This window comes from Mobula birostris, chromosome 4 (genome assembly GCF_030028105.1).
Source record: "Mobula birostris isolate sMobBir1 chromosome 4, sMobBir1.hap1, whole genome shotgun sequence".
Taxonomy (NCBI): domain Eukaryota; kingdom Metazoa; phylum Chordata; class Chondrichthyes; order Myliobatiformes; family Myliobatidae; genus Mobula; species Mobula birostris.
Window position 1 is genome coordinate 119,655,887 of NC_092373.1, and position 20,508 is coordinate 119,676,394.

The 20,508-nt window shown below is 41.9% G+C and overlaps 1 protein-coding gene across 2 annotated transcripts in view; it reads right to left on the reverse strand.

Annotated features, from left to right (window-relative positions):
- ctso (cathepsin O) overlaps positions 1-20,508 on the reverse strand; it is a 48,900-nt gene that overhangs the window by 5,133 nt on the left and 23,259 nt on the right. Inside the window, exons 5-8 of one of the 2 annotated variants that reach the window (XR_011885594.1) lie at positions 18,002-18,123; positions 13,541-13,704; positions 11,181-11,273; positions 8,692-8,806 (exon numbers count right to left, since the gene is read on the reverse strand). Coding sequence is in view for 1 of the 2 variants with exons in the window: in XM_072254696.1 (XP_072110797.1) it covers positions 8,772-8,806; positions 11,181-11,273; positions 13,541-13,704; positions 18,002-18,123 (414 nt within the window). In the remaining variant the exon portion in view is untranslated. Of the gene's footprint in view, positions 1-7,515; positions 8,807-11,180; positions 11,274-13,540; positions 13,705-18,001; positions 18,124-20,508 lie in introns of those variants that run through there. The other variant, XM_072254696.1, reaches the window with a different exon arrangement.

Genomic DNA, 20,508 nt, shown 5'->3' on the forward strand with positions numbered 1-20,508 from the left:
CTTGTGGTCTTCTTTGCATTGGAGAAACCAGCTGCAAATTGACTGACCACTTTAGAGAACACCTGCATTCTGTCTCTCAGGGCTACCTGCCACTTTAATGCTCCATTCCACTCCCACTTTGAGATATCAGTCTGTGCCCTCCTACATTTGTATGGCGGAGCTCAATGTTAAGAAACAGTATCCCATCTTCTATCTGGACATGTTGCAGCCATGTCAGGATATACAGTAGTTCAGTGGGAAAGTTGGGTGAGGCATTAGCAGATGGAATTTAATCCCGTCAAGTGTGAGTTGCTTTATTCTGGAAGGTCAAGTAGGGATAGAACATGTACAGTTAAGAGAAGGTCATCAAGGAATGTTGTTGGACGCAGAAACCTTGGGGTTCAAGTCCATAGTTCCCTGAAAGTTCCCATAGTTCTCTAATTCGGAGAAGGAAGTCTGAGAATCGGAGCAGGAGTGCGGCGGAAGCCATTTTGAATTTTTCATTTTTTTTCCATTGGAGTTAAGAGAGGCAGGACTGCGCAGGCATGTGACGTCGGGCAGTGAAGCGTGGAAGATTTAAAAGGAACACAGCCTTATACAGCGGGCAGCGTTGTTTTGCGGGCTGCGGAGTGAGCCGGGAGCAGAGTGAAGGCCTAGGGGCTTTGGTTCAACGGGCTTAGGTGGAAATAGGCGAGGCGAAGAAGGTTTAGTTTTCAATTTTTCCTGTTATTTGAGGTGGGAGGGGGAAGTATGAGTGTGAGGGCAGCTTGTTGTTCTCGGTGTCGGATGTGGGAGGTCCTGGAGTCTCCCAGCCTCCCTGACGCCCACATCTGCACCAGGTGCACCGAGCTGCAGCTCCTAAGGGACCATGTTAGGAAACTGGAGCTGCAGCTCGATGATCCTCGTCTGGTCAGGGAGAGTGAGAAGTTGATAGAGAGGAGTTACAGGCAGGTGGTCACGCCGAGGCCACAGGAGGCAGATGAGTGGGTCACGGTTAGGAAGGGGAAGGGTCAGGTAATAGAGAGTACCCCAGTGGCTGTGCCCCTTGACAATCAGTACTGCTGCTTGAGTACTGTTGGGGGGGACAGCTTACCTGGGGGAAGCAACAGTGGCCATGTCTCCGGCACAGAGTCTGGCCCTGTAGCTCAGAAGGGTAGGGAAAGGAAGAGGAGAGCAGTGGTAATAGGGGACTTGATAGTTAGGGGGTCAGATAGGCAATTCTGTGGATGCAGTCAGGAGACCTGGATGGTAGTTTACCTCCCTGGTGCCAGGGTCTGGGATGTTTCTGATTGCGTCCAAGATATCCTGAAGTGGGAGGGTGAGGAGCCAGAGGTCGTGGTACATATGGGTACCAATGACATAGATAGGAAAAGGGAAGAGGTCCTGAAAGGAGAATATAAGGAGTTAGGAAGGGAGTTGAGAAGAAGGACCGCAAAGGTCGTAATCTTGAGATTACTGCCTGTGTCACACGACAGTGAGAGTAGGAATGGAATGAAGTGGAGGATAAATGCATGGCTGAGGGATTGGAGCAGGGGGCAGGGATTCAAGTTTCTGGATCATTGGGACCTTTTTTGGTGCAGGTGTGACTTGTACAAAGGACGGGTTACACTTGAATACTAGGGGGACCGATATTCTGGCAGGGAGATTTGTGAAGGCTACTGGGGAGACTTTAAACTAGAATGGTTGGGGGGTGGGAATCAAATTGAAGAGACTAGGAGAGAGGTGGTTAGTACACAAATAGAAAAAGCTAGTAGACAGTGTGTGAGGGAGGATAGGCAGGGGACAGAGAATGGGAGCACTCAGACCGAAGATGTAGAGGAGAAGGAAGAAAAAGATAACAAAGTTGTTTGCACCATCAGGGATAAACAGAGAGTAAGAGGTGGAGTGTTTCTTATAGACCACCTAATGGGGAGCAAGAATTGGAGGAGCAAATTTGTAAGGACATAGCAGATATTTGTAGTAAGCACAAGGCTGTGATTGTGGAAGATTTTAATTTTCCACACATTGACTGGGAAGCCCATTCTGTAAAAGGACTGGATGGTTTGGAGTTTGTAAAATGTGTGCAAGATAGTTTTTTGCAGCGATACATAGAGGTACCAACTAGAGAAGGGGCAGTATTGGATCTCCTGTTAGGGAATGAGATAGGTCAGGTGACGGAGGTATGTGTTGGAGAGCACTTCGGGTCCAGTGATCACAATACCATTAGTTTCAATATAATTATGGAGAAGGATAGGACTGGACCCAGGGTTGAGATTTTTGATTGGAGAAAGGCTAACTTTGAGGAGATGCAAAAGGATTTAGAAGGAGTGGATTGGGACAATTTGTTTTATGGGAAGGATGTAATAGAGAAATGGAGGTCATTTAAAGGTGAAATTTTGAGGGTACAGGATCTTTATGTTCCTGTTAGGTTGAAAGGAAAGGTTAAAAGTTTGAGGGAGCCATGGTTTTCAAGGGATATTGAAAACTTGGTTCAGAAAAAGAGAGGGATCTACAATAAATACAGGCAGCTTGGAGTAAATGAGGTGCTCGAGGAATATGAAGAATGTAAAAAGAATCTTAAGAAAGAAATTAGAAAAGCTAAAAGAAGATATGAGGCTGCTTTGGCAAGTAAGGTGAAAATAAGTCCAAAGGGTTTCTACAGTTATATTAATAGCAAAAGGATAGTGAGGGATAAAATTGGTCCCATGGAGAATCAGAGTGGACGGCTATGTGCGGAGCCAAAAGAGATGGGGGAGATTTTGAACAATTTCTTTTCTTCTGTATTCACTAAGGAGAAGGATATTGAATTGTGTAAGGTAAGGGAAACAAGAAGGGTAGTTATGAAAAGTATGATGATTAAAGAAGAGGAAGTACTGGCGCTTTTATGGAACATAAAAGTGGATAAGTCTCCCGGTCTGGACAGGATATTCCCTAGGACCTTGAGGGAAGTTACTGTGAAAATAGCAGGGGCTCTGACAGAAATATTTCAAATGCCATTGGAAATGGGGATGGTGCTGGAGGATTGGCGTATTGCTCATGTTGATCCATTGTTTAAAAAGGGTCCTAAGAGTAAACCTAGCAATTATTGGCCTGTGAGTTTGACGTCAATGGTGGGTAAATTGATGGAAAGTATTCTTAGAGATGGTATATATAATTATCTGGATATACAGGGTCAGATTAGGAACAGTCAACATGGATTTGTGCGTGGAAGGTCATGTTTGACAAGTCTTATTGAATTTTTTGATGAGGTTACTTAGAAAGTTAACGAGGGTAAAGCGGTGGATGTTGTCTATATGGACTTCAGTAAGGCCTTTGACAAGGTTCCACACGGAAGGTTAGTTAGGAAGGTTCAGTCGTTAGGCATTAATATCGAAGTAGTGAAATGGATTCAGCAGTGGCTGGATGGGAGATGCCAGAGAGTAGTGGTGGATAACTGTGTGTCAGATTGGAGGATGGTGTGTACTGTACTGGGATCTGTACTGGGTCCAATGTTGTTTGTCATATATATTAATGATCCGGATGATGGGGTGGTAAATGGGATTAGTAAGTATGCAGATGATACTAAGATAGGTGGAGTTGTGGATAAAGAAGTAAGTTTTCAAAGCTTGCAGAGAGATTTAGGCCAGTTAGAAGAGTGGGCTGAAAGATGGCAGATGGAGTTTAATGCTGATAAATGTGAGGTGCTACATTTTGGTAGGACTAATCAAAATAGGACATACATGGTAAATGGTGGGGCATTGAAGAATGCAGTAGAACAGAGGGATCTAGAATAATGGTGCATAATTCCCTGAAGGTGGAATCTCATGTGGATAGGGTGGTGAAGAAAGCTTTTGGTATGCTGGCCTTTATAAATCAGAATATAGAGTAGGGGAGTTGGGATGTAATGTTGAAATTGTATAAGGCATTAGTAAGGCCAAATTTGCAGTATTGTGTCCAGTTCTGGTCACTGAATTATAGGAAAGATGTCAGTAAAATTGAGAGAGTACAGGGGAGATTTACTAGATGTTGCCTGGGTTTCATCTCCTAAGTTACAGAGAAAGGTTGAACAAGTTGGGTCTTTATTCTTTGGAGTGTAGAAGGTTGAGGGGGGACTTGATAGAGGTAGTTAAAATTATGAGGGGGATAGATAGAGTTGACGTGGATAGGCTTTTTCCATTGAGAGTGGGGGAGATTCAAACAAGAGGACATGAGTTGAGAGTTAAAGGGCAAAAGTTTAGGGGTAACATGAGGGGGAGCTTCTTTACTCAGAGAGTGGTAGATGTGTGGAACGAGCTTCCAACAGAAGTGGTTGATGCAGGTTTGATGTTGTCACTTAAAGTTAAATTGGATAGCTATATGGACAGGAAAGGAATGGAAGGTTATGGGCTGAGTGCAGGTCGGTGGGACTAGGTGAGAGTAAGAATTCGGCACTGACTAGAAGGGCCGAGATGGCCTGTTTCCGTGCTGTAATTGTTATATGGTTACATGGAAAGTGGCTACACAGGTCAATGAGGTGGTGAAGCAGGTATATGACATGCTTGTCTTCATACAGCATGAAGTATAAGAGCATGTGAGGTCAATTTCAACATAAAGTACACTATGTTGCAAGTTTGCAATGCATTAACTAGGTAATACTTGGAGTATTGTGTCCAGTTCAGGTCATCACACTACAGGAAAGATCTTTTTGTGCTGCAGAGAATGCACAAGAGATTCACCAATATGATGCCTGGATTGGAGGACTCTTAGTTATGGAGAGAGATTGAATAGACTGGGCTGTTTTTCTTGGAGCAAGGAGGCTAAAGGGGTACCCAAAGTAAGTATGTAAAATTATCAGTGGCATAGTTAGGGTAAATAGTCAAAAGTTTACCCCATGGAAGGGGTATCAAAGATGAGTGCAAAGGTTTAAGGTGAAAACTAGGAGATTCTATGGGTAAGCTTTTTTTATACACAAATTGATAGTGATTGATACCTGCAACATGATGCCTGAGGAGAAGCTGGAATTAGTTACTCTCTTTAAGAGCATTGAGACACGCATTTACAAAGGGAAGTCATAGTCCTATGATCCTAATGCAGGCAAATGGGACTAGTATAGATGGGCAGAACAGCCAGCATGAACATAGTGAGCCATTGGAAATATCATGTAACCCACATTTCATCTGCTCCTTTCCCAATCCTGACAACAATTCACTCAAATTCTCTGTCCCATTGTTCCATTTTTACCTAGGACTTGCTATCCTCCCATCACCCATATACCTACCTGTGTTTCTTCTTACTTGGTTCACCTTTATTGTCCCTTTCTCATGCCTACCTGGTTCTATCTGCCCCATCCTCAACCCCATCTAGTTCCACCTATCAACGCCAGTCTTCAGTCTCTAAACTCCCCTCTGCCCCTCCCACAACTATCTCCATTTCCTAAATTCCAACGAGTATAAGCCTAGTCGATCCAGTCCTTCCTCATATGAAAGTCCTGCCGTCCCAGGAATCAATCTGGTGAACCTTCTTTGTACTCTCTCTATGGCAAGAATCTTTCTTCAGATTAGGGGACCAAAACTGCACACAATACTCCAGGTGTGGTCTCACCAAGGCCTTGTACAACTGCAGTAGTACCTCCCTGCTCCTGTACTCGAATCCTCTTGCTATAAATGCAAGCATACCATTCGCCTTTTTCACTGCCTGCTGTGCCACTTTCAATGACTGGTGTATAATGACACCCAGGTCTCGTTGCACCTCCCCTTTTCCTAATCGGTCACCATTCAGATAATAATCTGTTTTCCTGTTTTTGCCACCAAAGTGGATAACCTCACATTTATCCACATTAAATTGCATCTGCCATGAACTTGCCCACTCAGCTAACCTATCCAAGTCACCCTGCATCCTCTTAGCATCCTCCTCACAGCTTCGTGTCATCCGCAAACTTGGAGATGCTGCATTTAATTCCCTCATCTAATTCATTAATATATATTGTAAACAACAGGGGTCTCAGCACTGAGCCTTGCAGTACCCCACTAGTCACTGCCTGCCATTCTGAAAAGGTCATGTTTATTCCCACTCTTTGCTTCCTGTCTGCCAACCAATTCTCTATCCACATCAATACCTTACCCCCAATACCGTGTGCTTTAAGTTAGCACACTAATCTCCTGTGTGGGACCTTGTCAAAAGCCTTTTGAAAATCCAAATATACCACATCCACTGGTTCTCCCCTATCCACTCTACTAGTTACATCCTCAAAAAATTCTATGAGATTCGTCAGACATGACTTTCCTTTCACAAATCCATGCTGACTTTGTCCGATGATTTCACCGCTTTCCAAATGTGCTGTTATCACATCTTTGATAACTGACTCTAGCATTTTCCCCACCACTGATGTTAGGCTAACCGGTCTATAATTTCCCGGTTTCTCCTTCCCACCTTTTTTAAAAAGTGGGGTTACATTAGCCACCCTCCAATCCTCAGGAATTAGTCCAGAATCTAAAGAGTTTTGAAAAATTATCACTAATGCATTCACTTTTTCTTGGGCTACTTCCTTAAGCACTCTGGGATGCAGACCATCTGGCCCTGAGGATTTATCTGCCTTTAATCCCTTCAATTTACCTAACACCACTTTCCTACTAACATGTATTTCCTTCAGTTCCTTCATCTCACTGGACCCTCTGCCCCCTACTATTTCCGGAGGATTATTTATGTCCTCCTTAGTGAAGACAGAACCAAAGTAGTTATTCAATTGGTCTGCCATGTCCTTGTTCCCCATGATCAATTCACCTGTTTCTGACTGTAGGGGACCTACATTTGTCTTAACCAATCTTTTTCTTTTCACATATCTATAAAAGCTTTTACAGTCAGTTTTTATGTTCCCTGCCAGTTTTCTCTCATAATCTTTTTTCTCTTTCCTAATTAAGCCCTTTGTCCTCCTCTACTGGACTCTGAATTTCTCCCAGTCCTCAGGTGAGCCACTTTCTCTGGCTAATTTGTATGCTTCTTCTTTGGAATTGATACTATCCCTAATTTCCCTTGACCGCCACGGGTGTACTACCTTCCCTGATTTATTCTTTTGCCAAACTGGGATGAACAATTGTTGTAGTTCATCCATGCGATCTTTTATCCTTTTATCCTACAAGTCCCTCCCCCACTTTATCACTAATTTTAAACTAACTTCATTTCATTCTGTCACAGTTCTGAACACTGTCTTATCACAGCTGCTGACTGATATGCTCAGAGTTTCCAGCACTTTCTAGTTGTTATTTTAGATCTCCAACATTTGCAGTTCTAAAAATTTTTATTTAGGGAAATTTTCCTCCCATATTCACCCTGTCCTAGAACACAGGGCAGTACAGAACAGAATGGGCCCTTTGGCCCATAATGTTGTGCTGTCCTTCTAGCACACTCCTCGATTAGCCTAACCCTTCTCTCAGGAAGAAGGACTTTTGTGAGGTATCAGAGTCGAAGGCCTCATTATTGGAATAGATATGATGGATATAAAATAAACTGGGGAAATGAATTAGCTTTCAAATTTAAAACATCTGTTTTGCTTTCAATATTGTCCATTTGTAGGCTTAATAATACTAAGGCAGTTTTGAAAACTTCTATAATAGCATTTATTGCATAAAGAAATCACAAGACTCAACTGACTTCTGTGAATAGCATCATTTTCAGTGAGAAACTTTTAGCATTAAAATTATAAATAATGGCAACTCAACAGTGTTCTGATGTAGAAGTTGAAGAATACTGAAAACCTCAACCTAATCGTGGTGGTTCACCACCAACTTCCCCAGGAGGGAGCATTCAATAAATCATTGGCATTCATAAATTAAAGCATGAGTACAGGAGATGGGAGGTTATGTTGAAGTTGTATAAAACATTGTTGAGGCTTAATTTGGAGTATTTGTGCAGTTTTGGTCACGTACCTACAAGGAAAGATGTAAATAAGTTTGAAAGAGTACACAGAAAATTTACAAGGATGTTGCTGGGTCTGAAGGAGCTCAGTTATAAGGAAATATTGAATAGGTTAGGACTTTATTCCTTGGAATGTAGAAGTTTGAGAGGAGATTTGATAGAGGTATACAAAATTATGAGGGGTATAGATAGGGTAAATACAAGCTGGCTTGGGTGGGATCACAACTAGAGGCTATGGGTTAAGGGTGAAACGTGAAAAATTTAAGGGGAACAGAAAGGGAAACGTCTTCACTCAGAGTTGTGAGAGTGTGGAATGAGCTGCCAGCGCAATTGGTGCATGTGAGCTCGATTTCAACATCTCAGTTTGGATAGGTACATGGATAGTAGGAATATGGAGGGCTGGGCTGTGGTCCTGGTGCAGATCGATGGGAATAGGCAGTTTAAATGATTCATTATGGACCAGATGGGCCAAATGGCCTATTTCTGTGCTGTACTCTTCTATGACTCTAAATGCCAATCTTGTTAGTGAAGCCAAAAATTCTGCATAAAGCAGAAATGTTAATGCCTGACTAATTTGATATCGAGACACTTTGACATTAATTTTCTGTGGCTATTCCATTGGGAGGTAGCTTGCTCACTGGCAAAGTACAAGAAAAATTAGCACCATGAGCTGATGATTTTCTGGAGCTGCAGAAAAACTGTGCCACTAACAGAGTTGAAAAAGCTTCAATTGAATCTCTTCTGGATCCAAAGGCATCAAAAGGTAATGAACCTCAGCAGGCATTGCCAATTTAAGAAAGTCAGGTTGGTTCCTTTGTAGTTCTATACTCTGATAAGCCGAATGCTTCACTATTCTCAGCATACCTAGCGTAATCAAAGTCTTTCAGATTCATATTAGCTTGTGGTAAGAGGCTGTCCCACAGAGATGTCAAAGGAGTTTCTTCTCACACAATTCCAACTGCAATTGAATCAGCAATACCTAGAAAAGCAAAGAGAAACACTGAGTTACATTTTCCATTTATAATGATATCCAATATTTAATTGCAAATTATTTTTCTACTTTGTTATTTTTTCCCTCATTTAATTCTAACGATGAAGAGACTTGCTTAGAAGGCTTACTTTATACCTCTCAACACAACTATGAAAGAAAAAGATGACAATCCCATTTCATAGCAGCAAGAGTAACCCATCTATTTTGTGCTACACTATCTACTTGGAGACCTTTATGAATCAGAGTTTACCCTGGAGGATTGTGGAATTGGTGGATGGAAATGAATAATGTGATATGTTGAATGCTAGCCACTACCTCACTGAAATGGATAGAATGAAAGGGTTTTCCTGACAGCTGTCTGGATGCTACTTGAAGTAAATCAGCCAGCTCCAATGAATTCCAAAAACAAACTCCTAATTAATTGTTATAACCATATAACAATTACAGCACGGAAACAGGCCATCTCAGCCCTTCTAGTCCGTGCCAAACTCTTACTCTCACCTAGTCCCACCGATTGTTGCATGAACTGCCTAACTCAAAGGTCAGAAGAACAGGAATGTGGGAAATGGATAACTGGGAACCGTTCCTATTTGAAATCTGGACAATGTGAGGACAATTCAAAGTTCAAAGTAAATTTTATTATCCAAGTACATATATGTCACCATATACAACCCTGAGATTCATTTTCCTGTGGGCAAACTCAGCAAATCTCCAGAGTAGTAACTATAACAGGATCAATGAAAGATCAACCGGAGTGCGGAAAACATACTGTGCAAATGTAAATAAACATACATAGCAATAAACAACGAGAACAATAGATAATGAGATAAAAGACCTTAAAAGTGAAATCATTGATTGTGGGAAAGTGAGTGTAGTTATCCCCTTTTGTTCAAGAGCCTGATGGTTGAGGGGTAGTAACTTCTTGAATCTGGTGGAGAGAGTCCTGAGGCATTTGTACCTTTTATCAGCAGCAAGAAGACAGCCCGGTCTGGGTGGTCCCAGTGAGCTACAGATATATTCAGTCACAGTAATATAATAACCTGCAATATTCAGATTTCAGTCTTCGTCTGGCATTGGCACTCTTGTGTCCAAATCAAGATTGTGTGAGTTTAGTGAAGTTCTAGCAGCAGAAAGTGACTATGGGGGTTTCAAACCAAATCAAGTTTAATTATCATTCAACCATACATAGCTAAATGCATGAATGGAATTCCATTCACAGCTGAATGGAACAGCATTCCTCTGGGGCCAAGGTGTAAAACATTCAAAATAGCGAGGAAAGAAACATATATACTCAAGAAAAAGCATATATCTAGGCAAGAACCTGAGCAACAATGTCCGGCAATTGATGTCAATGTCCCATGAGTCTGCAGACACATGCAATCCAGCTTGTCATTCCACCACTTGAACACATGGAGGCAGCACCAATGGGAGAGGCCAGCCCCAAGCTGCGCGTGGACACCATGCTGTACGTAACACTTCCGCACATCTTCTCAACTGGTCTGTAACAACAGGCAAGCCTGAGGCTTGAGGCCTATTCCGTGCTACAATCCAGGCTACACAGCTCCCATGTCACCTGTCACTTCACCAGTTGAGGGTAACAGGCCAACAGCAACTTACATTATCACTGTCCAACAGAATCTTGTGATCACAAGAGAAATTTCCAAGACAATCCCCATGTTTATACTGCATGCCGCCTTCATGCACTAACTCCGATGCCTCTGAGTAGGAGGCAGCAACATAGTCTGTAGCCAGATCGGCTCCTCTGAACCCAAGCTGACTCCTTCAATATCCTGGCCGGCCCCTTCTCTGACACCCCGGCCGACACCAGTCCAGCTACTGTGATCAACGAGCAGCTCACTGATGGAGTAGCCCTGCAGTACCCAGAGTAGAATTGTCTATGGATTGGAAAAAAACAAATTTTACAAAGAAAAGAGCACCTTTGATCGGCCCCCGACATGCTGCTGCATTTGTACATGTCGCCATCTTAACAGAAGTGTCATCATCACTCATCATAAAAGCTATCCACTTTTCTTTTGGCCTCTTTCTGCGGGACTAAATAACTGGGACATACTTTGCTGGAGCATGGAGATGTACATGAAATGCAAGTCTTTAGTTCATGGATGTGGTGACATGAAGAACCACCAGCCTCAGTAATGGAAGGGTAGTTGTCTTTCAACTTCATTATTTTTGAAGCTGCAGGAAATTATGACTGGTTCTCATATCAGGGGGTAAACTGAACAAGGAGAAAAATTGTGACCGAGTATCCAAATAAATAATTTATTGGACAACAGCATTACAATTAATCAATACATATTGCCCCAAGGAATGCTAACTTTTTAATGAACCAGACAGAAAAACTTACCACAAACATTTCTTCCCATTTTGACATATACGTAGCCATTAATTCCCCAGCTGGTTCCCCATGAATTTCTTATTATCCAGTAAGGAATATCACCTGTTTACAAAATAGAAGGGAATGTATGAGTTTTACCATGCTCACTTATTTTGCTTGACAGGAAATGAAAGCTACAGGCCATTGGTACAAACCTGTCGCTGTCTGATTGAACATAAGACTACATAACTTAGATTGTAAACACAAGAGATTCTGTAGCTGCTGGAAACCCAGAGCAACACCCACAAAATGCAACATCAATGCAGAAGAATAAACAGTTGACGATTCAGGCCGAGACCCTTCATAAGAACTAGAAAGGAATGGGAAGTGGCTGTCTGTGGGAAGATGAATCTCAAGGTTGAATACTGCACACACACTTTGAGAATACACATACTTTGAATCATGAATCTTTGAAGAAGCCAGATTAAAAAGGTGGTGCAGGGGATGAACACAAGCTGGCAGGTGATGGGGGAAGCCTGTTGAGAAGCAAGGTGATGGTTGCGGTAGAAGGGAAGAAGTGAGAAGCTGGGAGATGATAGGTGGAAAATGTAAAAGAAGGCAGCTGAGGGAGGAATCTGATAGAAGAGAAAGGTGGACTACGTGTGAAATGTAAAGAGGAAGGGCATCAGAGGGAGGTGATGAGCAGATGAGGTGAAAAGAAGGGGAATTGGAAAGAGGTAGACTTAGATTGTATCCAAGCCACACACATCAAAGTTGCTGGTGAACGCAGTAGGCCAGACAGCATCTCTAGGAAGAAGTACAGTCAACGTTTCGGGCCGAAACCCTTCGTCAGGACTGGGTCTCGGCCCGAAACGTCGACTGTACCTCTTCCTAGAGATGCTGCCTGGCCTGCTGTGTTCACCAGCAACTTTGATGTGTGTGGCTTGAATTTCCAGCATCTGCAGATTTCCTCGTGTTTGCATTAGATTGTATCCATTTTGAATGCTCTTTTTGTCTGTAACTTCACAATGCAATTCTTCAAAATACTCGCTATCAGTGATTCTATGTTACAAAAATAATTAGAGGTATTGAAGGGTCTCGGCCTGAAACGTCGACTGTTCCTCTTCCTAGAGATGCTGCCTGGCCTGCTGCGTTCACCAGCAACTTTGATGTGTGTTGTTAGATGTATTTATTCTTAGAACGTGCTTGGTTAATTTTAGATGCTTTCAAGTTGGCTACTTGAAAATTGGATATTAAGTTTAATAATGGGATGCTAAGCTGTATTACAGGTAAAGAGAAATTGTTAAGTTGAAGGTATAGTGTGATCAAAATTTGTCATTCATTAGGAAAACAGTGCATATTCAGTTGTAGGAAACAAATTTCAGTCACAAAGTAATGTAAAATATAAATCAAAATAATGATGAATAAGAAATTATGTTTGCTTTTAAGTTAAAGACATGTAAAGCATCAGGTTTTTAAGTTAATAACAAAATAACTTTAAAGAATTAAAAAGGACAACTGTGTTGATTAGAAAGGACCTAAATCACTTTACCTCTGCAAAAAAAAACATAACGTACGGTATGGTGGCTGTCCATTGTGTCCGACGATGACAGGAAACCAGTGCGGGAGGGTTTTTGAAGTGGAAAAGCTGTTGCAGTGGGGCAGTTCCACTCTTGCAATCTCAGAAGTCTGGATCCAGTGGTATGAACAAGCGTCACAAACTGGGATCTTTCTTGGTTGCAGTGAATGACCTTCTGTGCCTTGTCATGGCTCTCGCGCTCCAAGGAGCGTTGTAGTACTGCCTTCCTAGCCATTGGATCTCTCAGACGATCCCATCTGCCAGTCCACTGGAGCTGACTTCATGCGCTAGGACAGGCATGCCCCTATCTCACTGGGGTCTGAGGCTACTCTCAGTTGCTTTAGTCCGCTTGTCAAAGCGGTGTACTGGGGTGTGCCCGCTGCCACAAGCAAACAACTACTTGGAGCCACTACTTGAGAGCTGAGCGTCTGGTGAGGACCAAAGGCAAGTGAGCTGCCTGAGAATGGACACGACAAGCCCCTTCACCAGAGGTGCTACCCCTCCCTGGGCACCCCATACACGTATGGTATACAGAATAAATAAATCCATCAGAAACAAATAGAAAAGAATTGGGAACTTGATCCAAGTAGGACCATGTTACTTCAGTCAAAATGTTAAGGGATTATAAAATGAAGGTCAGGAGAAAGAGCAGAATGATATACACATTCTTTAAACATTAAGCAGAGTTTTAGAAAAATTCTACTGAATTTTAAGAACAGTAATTTTGTGAAAAGGGACGAAGTGCTGCTTCTTATTTAGCATATAGAGTTAAACTAACAGGAAAATAATTACACTTATTCATTTCGCTTACCTGTTTTGTCATAACCAGTGATAACTACTGCATGATTTGGTTCTTCATGAGAGCAGTGGTGCTGTATAATGCCACCTAGATAATCCTGCCAACTGACTGCATCTACAATGGCCACCAAAGGTCCCCATTCCAATAGCTTCTGCATCAGTTCCTCCTCATTGTATCTGCACGAGAGTAAATTTGACATCCACAGCATTTCAACGATATATTTTTAGGAATTTTGATTGGTGGAAGCTACAGGATAAACATTGATCAGGTCATCATAGGACACAAGGGCTCCAATTTCAATGGGCAGAACTAATTTTAATGTTATGTCCTAACAAGGACACGTTCAACTGTGTTCCACTTTGGACACAAATCTCAATGTTGTTCTTGAATCGACCAAACTGGTTCAATTAACAAACAAACAAACCATAATCCATCTGATTGGTGAGGTAGCTCTAGGATAAACGCCAATTTCAATTTCTCCCTTTCTCTTCCCACAGATGTGGCCTGAGCTGCTGAGCAGTTTTTTTTTCCGGTATTTTCTGTTTTTATCTTATATTTTTCATTTTTCATGTCCTATTTGCAAAGCTTATTTTCTGGGGAAAAATCCCAAATTTTGTTATAGTGTAATCAAAAAATAAAATAGAAAAATGCAAGAAAAAAATGACAAAGACACAAATATCAAGCATATAACATGTGAATGAGAACATAAAAATAGAAATCACACAAGGGGAAATTACCATTGGTTAGAATTATAAACTTTACACCATGAAATACACCCAATACACCATGGGTTTGTAAAGGTTAGGTCAAAGTCTGATGAAGATGGCTGTCTTTTTTGATGAGATTTCAGAAGTGCCAGAGAAAGGAATATCTGTGGTTATTATTCATGTAGACCCGGCTGGTGGTGTAGTGCATCAGTGCTGGACTTTGGGCTGAAAGGTTCTGAGTTCGAATCCAGCCAGCTCCCCTGCACGCTTTTCGTGCTGGGATACAAGCTGGTGATCTCTTTGGAAACTCACCCGGCAGAAGGCAATGGCAAAACCACTGGTGTAAATTGCCTCGTACACGGTTCCCCACTACCTCAGAGAGGCGTGGAGGGAAATCATCCGCTAACTGGAGAAACTCCGGATGCGACGTAATTTTCCTATTCTTTATGTGGAATTCTAGAAAGCATTTTTCAAGTCTGACCTAAGAGCCAACTTTGAAACTAATAAAACTGGAGGCAAATTATTTTCCTGGCAAGTGGAATACAGGAAGTAGTGATAACAACCAAGTACTTGAATTGGCAGAATCCAATCAGTGGGTTGTGACATCCTGCTAGAATCCATATTGGACTGTTCACTGTGGTAGTAAAAAATGTGCAACAGTGAAGAAAGCCAGATTTCCACAACATAGTGTTGATACAGAGGGCATAACTGTGTAAACAGAAACATAATGGAGAGATATTAGTGTGTTAAGTGAATGGTCAAAACTACGGTAATCGAATTTCAATCTTGGCAGACATGATGTCATCCACTGAAAATGATGAAAAAGTAGAACCAGGTAGGTCCAAAGAGATTGACGTGTATGTGTGTATATACAATTTTGGCAATGTGCACTGAAGATAATAGAATGGTTAATGGAATGCTAACCATTTTATCAGGAAGATGGCTGCTCAACCATCTCTTTGGGAGCACAGTGGAGATACACCTCTACCAAAGGAGATGTAAGGTGCTCCCTTCCTCCACTAGGCTGCAGGTCACCCTTGGGCAAAGTGTAGCATCTGCTTAGCCTCCCCAGCACCCCCCCACCCCCACAACCAGGATCATGTGAAGCCATGGGAGCAAGTGGTGGATGGTTGTGATATGCACCAGCTGCTCATACACATCCTGGTTATGCAACCACTGATGCTAGACAGTCAATCTCTGACATGTATTGACAATGGCTGGAGTCACCCGTCTTGTAAAGACACTGCCCAGAAGGTGGCAATGGCATACCACTTCTGAGGAAAACTTTGCCAAGAACAATCATGGTCATGGAACGACCATGATCACCCATGTCATTGACATGGCACCTAATAATGATGGTGATGATGGCTGCTCAAGATTGTGATTGGTAATGACATTGAAGAAGAGCCTGATACAGGAGCAGGAATATTTCAAGGAGGGGTGACTTGTCCTTTCATGAAACAACAAATGCTCCATTTCATGATGGGCTGGTGGGCACCAGCTTGAGATTTCTCCATGCTGAATGCAGTTTTCCTTATCAATGAATGTAGGCTGGATTTATTTAGGTGTTCAAGGAAACATTTGACTAAGTATGGGACTAAGGAGCCTGGTAAAACTGAAGTTAATAGATATGAAATCTCTAGGATCTACCTTTATGGTTGATTTTCAGGAATAAGGTTGGCCCCAACATCACACTGAGAAAGTCCAGCACTGATAACTGACATCTACCAACAACAACCAACACCCTTTTTGTGAGGTTTAACTCCAGCCACTTTCTTTAGTTTAACTAGGCTCATGGTCAAATGTTGCTTTGATGTCAAGGGCAGTCATTTTAACCCTGCCTTTGAAATTCAGCTTATTTGTTCATGTTTGAGATTGTGATGTGGTCTGAGGAAATCCAACCTGACCATTAGTGAGAAGGTTATTGGAGATGTAGAGGTCATGTGATAAATAGTGTCAGCAACATGTTCGAACACTTTGTCGGACGGGGTGGCAATTAGTCAGACTGGATTTGTCCTTTTTGTGATTAGAAAGCTGAGGGTTATGCTTCAACGCATGGAGTTCTAGATTTTGTCATAGACCGTTGAATCTCAAGGGTTAAGCTTCGAGGATTGATTACACATTGTATTACATTTTAAATATTTTCAAAGTTTCTGAGATATTTTGGGAAATCGATGAAAGATAGCTGGAGTAAACCAATAAATGATTAGAATGAAGTACATTCATTGCTATTGCACGGATAATTTTTATCTAAACCAGGACATTCCCAGCTACTTAGTGATTCCTCTCAGACATCATTGTATATTGTTAACAGAGGTAATAGGGAAGTGAACTGATGAATTTGCTGAATGTACTTTTTTGATGCAATTTTTATAAAAACTAAACTTCAAGTATTTAAAAACTACAAAGTGAACTCAGCACTGAAAATCAGAGCTTGTTTGAATGGGACCAAGGGCACACGCGATCCAACAATGGATAAATACCTAAATGGGATTGGTGTGGTGGGCAAAAAGGTTATCATACGGTAGATATGGTAGGCCGTAGGTCCCACTTCTGTGTTGTATGACTCTACGAACTTCAGTAATTACTTACTTTATTTGAGATGAATGCAATGTCTCCAATAACATGCATGACGAGAACAAGGTCAACGGCTCATCATTTCCTCCTATTTTTGGAGGAGATATTTTTGAGCTGCAGTGGATGTCTTTTGGAGAACCAGATGGTTTAGTCCTTAGACCACATCCATTTACATTAAATGCAATCTTCTCCTGTCACAGGAATGTATTATAGTAGAGTTTACTGAAGATGCAAAGCTAGGTAAAAAGTCAGACACAAGGACAATTCAAAGAACTAGCAAAGGATCACAGACAGATTAAGTTGTGTAAGAATGTGGCAGATGGAACAGAATATGAGCACCCATGGACTTAGCCACTTGGGCAGGATGAGTAAATGGCAGAAGGTGATTTGCTGATTAGTAAATATGTTAAATTGTGAAACTTTTTAGGAAAAGTTTTTGATGCTGTACACATACCATAGAAGCATCGCAGCCTATGACAAAAGCAACAGTAAAATACAGAGATGGAGTATGAGATCTAGAAAGTCTTCCATACTGGAAAGATAACAATTTTATGTGGCTGAATCTGTATGATCATACAGGCATACAATAACATTCATGTAGTCTACTGTTCAATTTAGCTAAAGGGCAGTCATCCTTAATATATGACAATTTTAGGGTTTGCCAGAGCTACACACTGGGTTACAGTGAATGACGAATGCTTAGATTTTAAAGTGGTTAGTACAACACTTTACAGTACCAGTGACCCGGGTTCAATTCCCACCACTGCCTGTAAGGAGTTTGTACATTCTCCTCACGACCGCATAGGTTTCCTCCCACAGTGCAAAGACGTACCAGTTGGTAGTTTAATTAGTCGTTGTAAATTGTCCCATGATGAAGCTGGGGTTGAATTGGGGGTTGCTGGACTGCACGACTCAAAGGGCCGGAAGGGCCTATTCCGAGCTGTATCACAATAAATAAAAATAAATAAATAAAGCTTTCCTTATCCAGAATCTATTCAATATGTCTCTTTGATGGCATTGTTGAAAGTACAGAGGAAGGCAGTGAGGCAGTGGAACTGTTTGGTCATATTTATGGTGTTTCCTTCACCATAAACTTTGCAGTATCAGATTGACAGTAAAGAAGTAATAGTACTCAATACCAATCATTTCAAATTGCAAGACCCAATGAACTACAACAAATAAGGATTACCTGAAGCTGTATGCCCTATAGTTCCTGATTGAAACACCAAATGTGGACTTTGGAAAGTAATGGCATATCCCAGTCTTTGCAGTGAAGGGATAAACAGACTCTTCCATCAGCCGTGCTTTACTCTGTAACCAAAAATACAAGTGTACTAGTCAGGGAACAGAACCAACAGGGTTCAGGGCTGCTAGTTCAACCTGATGGAATTAAAATTTATTTCAAGTAATGCAAAATTTTCATGTGCCGAGCAAATGAATGTTATCTAGCACCAAACCTACGTGAGCATGGAGATCTGACCATGGCCATGACGTGCACAGGAAAGAAGACCATCGATATGTGGAGTGAAGTCATGTGGTGCTGTAACACACGTAACATATGGGTGGCCTATAAATAGAAAGCCATTCACACCAAAGGAAGTCTTAGGCATAGATCTGCTGGCTTGCAGGGAGAGTCTGAGGTGTTGATCTTGACGCAGGTCGATCCTCTAAAATTCTGCACGTTGATCACCTTTTGAGGTTCATGAATCCAACAGTCTGCCAACCTCCAAGTAGGATCACAAGCCAACTGTGTGTCTGTTCTTGCACCCAGCTGCATCGCTGACTGCCCCTGCCCCACATATAGCCTGCCACAATCAGTTTTGAATATCCCATTCCCCCCCACCCCTCCGTCTGATGATGTTTGCAGCTCGAATATCCAACGCCTCCGCCTCTGACATCCTTCTACTTCACGACTCCAGATCCACATACCCTACATACAGTATATTCCCGCATCGTCCTTTTAAACATTCCACACTCTCATCACAACAATAAATGTCCTACTGCAGTGTGTATGGTCATTTCAGAGACAATATCCCACCCTTACAATGAAGACACCATTCATTGGATGCTGTGACATTACATTTGTGCAAATTGGGGCAGATTCACAACCAAAGTGTTTGTTCAAAACTGGGCATCCCTGGATGCTATGAACCAACAGAAGCCGCACATATGTACACAAAACATTTTTGTTTCGCTCTCGCTCTTCCATTATAACTTAGCCAGAAAATCAATCTCCTTCAGTAAATGCAGGAGAATTGGATGGGATAAACACAGCAAAAAGACAGGAAGTATAACTGAATAGAATAAACCATCAGGCTATATTAAATATATCCCAAGACTATTAAAATAATCAAGGAGGGCAGCACATTAGCAATACCGTTAATGCTACTATGTCACATCTCCAGGGATCAGAGTTCGATCCCAACATTGGGTGGTATCTGTGCAGAGTTTACATATTCTCACTGTCAATATGTGGAATTACACTGGTTTCATCTCACATACTAAAACTGTGCATGCAGATTAATTTGGCATCTGACCTGTGAAATAATCTTAAATACATAGAACACTATCAGCTGCATGTTCAGTACAATTTCATTTCACATTACCCCATACTTCTGACTTATAATATCTAAAATTGCATTTTTAGGTTATAAGACAGAAGTACAAGGTAAGAGTAACCTGGGTAACAAATGCTATCTATTTTTACAGCCTCTGATTCTGTCCTTCAAGTGAGAAAATACACAACAATCACTCGACATGGTAATTGTACCTCCACAGTATTGAATTGAAAGGCATAGATTGACAACAAAAAAAAACAGTAGAAGTGAAGAGAGGAAGGACACTAGTTCGGCCACTTGTAAGAATGAACGTATGTACATTGGACTTTTGAAGCTAAAAATATCATGGGAGTTCAGAATCACAATCAGGTTATTCTCACTGACCTAAGTCACAAAGTTCGTTGTTCTGCAGCAGCAGGACAGTGCAACACGTAGAAATTACTATTAGCTACAAAAGTAGATAAATTAATCGTGCAGAAGAGGAATAATGAGGCAGTGTTCATGGATTCATGCACCTTTCAGATATCCGATGGCAGAGGGGAAGAAAGTGTTCTTAAAACATTGAGTGTGTGTCTTCAGGCTCCTGCACCTCCTTCCTGATGGTTGGAATGAGAGGGGGCATGTCCTGGATGGCAAGGATCCTTCATGAACAACGCCACCTTTGAAGATGTCCTCAATGGAAGGGAGGCTTGAGCCAGCTAGGAGATGTTGTATTTCTGATCTGCACCGACTGTGGTCTCCCGATGAGGAAGTCAAGGTTCCAGATGCAGAGGGAGGCCCAGGTTTTGAGGCTTGTTAGTTAGCACCGAGGGTAGCATAGTGTTGAATACCCAGCTGTAATCAAAACCAACAGCCTGACATAGGTACAGCTGCTATTCAGGTGGTCCAAGCCAAGTGGAGAGACAGTGAGTTACATCCACTATAGACCTACCGTGATGGTTGACAAATTGCAGTGGGGCCAGGTCCTTGCTTTGACAGGAGCTCATTATAGCCATGACCCCTCTCAAAGCATTTCATCACAATACATGGGAATGGAACTGGGCGATAGTTATTGAAGCAGCTCACCCTGTTTTTCTTGGGCACTGGTATGATTAATGTCCTTCTGAAGCAGCTAAGAACCCTTGAGTGTAACGGTGAG